This window comes from Gavialis gangeticus, unplaced genomic scaffold (assembly GCF_001723915.1).
Source record: "Gavialis gangeticus isolate Ggan-Ray unplaced genomic scaffold, GavGan_comp1, whole genome shotgun sequence".
Taxonomy (NCBI): Eukaryota; Metazoa; Chordata; order Crocodylia; family Gavialidae; genus Gavialis; species Gavialis gangeticus.
In genome coordinates this window covers 129,868,747-129,871,909 of record NW_017729025.1, presented here as the reverse complement: position 1 = coordinate 129,871,909, position 3,163 = coordinate 129,868,747, and the positions used below count along the sequence as shown (strand labels likewise).

At 44.6% G+C, this 3,163-nt stretch overlaps 1 protein-coding gene across 3 annotated transcripts in view; it reads left to right on the top strand.

Moving 5' to 3' along the window:
• OVCH2 (ovochymase 2) overlaps positions 1-3,163 on the top strand; it is a 55,064-nt gene that overhangs the window by 36,217 nt on the left and 15,684 nt on the right. For 2 of the 3 annotated variants that reach the window (XM_019519549.1, XM_019519548.1), the window contains one exon: positions 2,414-2,545. The exons of the other annotated variant lie outside the window; for it this stretch is intronic. In XM_019519549.1, the coding sequence (XP_019375094.1) occupies positions 2,414-2,545 (132 nt within the window). The remainder of the gene's footprint in view (positions 1-2,413; positions 2,546-3,163) is intronic. 3 annotated transcript variants of the gene reach the window in all.

Genomic DNA, 3,163 nt, shown 5'->3' with positions numbered 1-3,163 from the left:
CCCCTGCCCCCCGCCCCCCCATGGTACACAGCCTCACCGCAGCAGCAATAGCCATTGGGTTGCTCATGGTCAGCTCCTGGAAGAGAGCCATACTGCACTGGCCCAGCCTGCTAGCATGCGCCCTCAGGTAGGAACAAGCTAGCTCTTGCTGCCACCTGGGCTCCTAGCAACTCGCACAAGAGCAACGTGCCCTTGAGCTGGGCTGGGTCCTGCCTCCATGGAGCTGGCCCAGTGCAGTGGTGCATGGGACACATGAAGGCAGGACCCGAGGGTGCACAGTTCTCACGTGTGGTCCCAGGAGCCTGGGTGATAGCAAGAGCTGGCCTGGTCCTGTTTGAGGGTGTGTACCAGCGGGCTGGGCTGGCAGAGTGCACCATGTGCAGCTGCTGGGGGCCTCTGCCAGGAGCTGTCCACGAGCACCTTGACAGCCTGCTGCTGCTGCAGGGAAGCTGTGTGCCATGGGGGAGGTGGGGGTGGCACATAGAGACACTCTGGCTAGGTGCTAGAGTGTCTCTCTGGAGGACTCAGTGTCCGGTTGCTTCAGGACATGCTTCAGGAGCGTGTCCTGCACAACTTTTTTTTCAGCATGCTTTTTTTTTATACCAGGATTTCCCAGTATCAAATTTAGAATCTGCACTGCAAATATGCAGCACAGGGAACGTTTTTTCAATCCCAGTATGCCTCTTGTGGCATCTCAAACTGCTTTGAGACACTGCAACATGCATGTGCTTGCTTGTCTGCACACGGCTAAGGGGTGCATCCCCAAGAATGCACACACAGTGCATGTGCTGCTAATGGGCAGCATGGTGGGTTTTCTGACACTGGGAGATCCTGGTGTAAAAAAAACAAACCACTGCTAAAAAAGCAGTGCAGCACATACAGTAGCAGTGTGTGCTACCAGAAAGGGAGCTTGGCCAGCCAGAGCTACACTCTGGCTGCCAGTCTGGCTCCAAGAGCACAGATTGCCACTGCTGCTGCCCCAGGAGGTCCCCAGGACTGCAAGCCAGGCTGCTAAAGCCAGCCCAAGTGCTGGCCTCAGCCTGTCCTACTGCACCTGGGACAATTTGCCCCATACCAACCCCATGTGCAGGGGCGTGCACAGTGGCAAAAAGCAGTGGCACAAATTTGTACTCCTGCTATTTTTGCTGTGGCAACTGGACAACCCTGCACATGGGGACACACCCAAGGGTCTCAACTAGGCAGCCCTTGGAAAATTCCAGTTTAGTTTTCACACTTTTTAATTTTTTGCTTACAGAAAAATAGTAGAGCAGTTTTCTGTTGCAAAGAACTCAGAAAAACCACAACTATGGATTTCTGTTTGAAATCTCTGGGTTTGTCTTGTGAAGCATGTTTGTAAACTTAACAGTGCTAACATCATGTGGCATCCCACAGCACTCTTGAAAGGATCTCAAAGCACTCTGGTTGAGAATCACTGCTCTATACTTGTCTCGATGTTGAAGAAAATGATGTTTCTCTGCCATATAAACATGTATAGGTCATTAAAATCTCAGGCACATCTACATTGTATATTACATGCATTCCTAAATTCTTATATTTTAAGGAACGAAATAAGTAATATGAGTGTTTTATAGCACTGGTCTTTGAAACATTAGTTAAACAAAATAGTTATGAGACCTGCTTTTCAGAGGCCTTTTCTTTATTTTAGTTGAGCTTTGATATTACTATCACTGTTTACCTCGCTGGAGTTGCTTCTAGTTAACATGAGTGTACACAGGAGAATTTGGCACAGTTCACCTCTTTGTTGACCCTATTCCCAGTAAATAGGGTCAGGTAGTTAGTACCACCCTTTATTCAGAAGCCAGTGTTGTTGGGTGCAGTCTTGGGAAGCCCTTAAGCCTGTCCTAACCTCAGTTTCTTTTGCAATGACTCCTGTAGGTCACTCTGGAAAGGCAGGATTGTCTTGGCCACTGCTTTGCCTGCTATATATATCTTTCATGTGTAAAAGTATAGAGCTAGAGCCATGACCCAAGGTCTTTATTACTTTTCCAATAAATGGAAGTGTTGTAGTTTAGGGGTCTGAAAGCAACTGAAGAGTGTTGCTTTGATATGGGGCCACACAGCGCAGGAAATGGGGAGACTGGGAATATTACCAACATTAACTACTTCTGTGTCTTTGCTGGGTAGCAGCACTTCCCTGCAGAGGAAAGGAGACATTGAACATCCCTGCTAGCTTCATGGTATTAGTGGTAAACTTTGGTGCACCATATTCATTTTTAAGTTACACCTACGTTAGTTAGTGAAAAGTTAGTTTTAATGTATAGTTTTATTTCTATACATATTTGTATTTTGGAAAAATATATCCTTCCCTCTTTTTTTCTTCCCCTTCTTTTCTATTGCCTCCAAAATGTGGAGTTCTCTAACCAATTGTGGATCATTGTTCTATCATCTCCAGCCAAGTCTTGTGGATTTGCTGTTCCACCGCCTGTCCTGAGTTTCTCTAATGTGATGCTGATCATCTTTAAATCAGATGAAACAGAAACTTTTGGGGGATTTCGAGCCACAGTCTCCTTCATTCATATGGCAGGTAAAGGAAGCAATGAATACAAGTGGCAGCCTGCTTTTCCTCAGGGACAGCACAGAAGGCTCAGCAGGGAATCTTAACAGTTCATTTGATTTTTGCTTTGAGTAGATCCTAATTGAATCAGTCTGTGGCCATTAGAAAAGTTCATTATGAATCCACTGGGCCTTAGAATTAAAGGTCTACTCTATAGAGTGGACATAGAAAGGCAGTGCTTACAAAACCCACAGGCTTACATTTTAGATAAAGGTGTGAATTACATATTTATAAATTCAAGTTGGATACTCAATCCCAAACGAAAAACTTGCTGTAGCAAATCAAGGTCCTAAATATGGACAGTAACACACATTTTGATTGATGTTTTAAAATATGCATTCCATTTATGCCCTGGTAGCCTGTATCAAGAAGCAGACTGATGGTGAAAAGCCATTCTAGATTATGTGGGCTACTAGTTATCGTTTTATGTAGAGATGACCAAGACTCAGAATTTTCATTCTATAAGGAATTTGGAAAAAAACAGAAATGTCAACATTCTCATAAACATTTCTACAGAAAAAGATTGGAGAGGGTTCAGGTAAAACATTTTGTTTTGAAAGATTCAAAAACATACAATTTATAAATGAA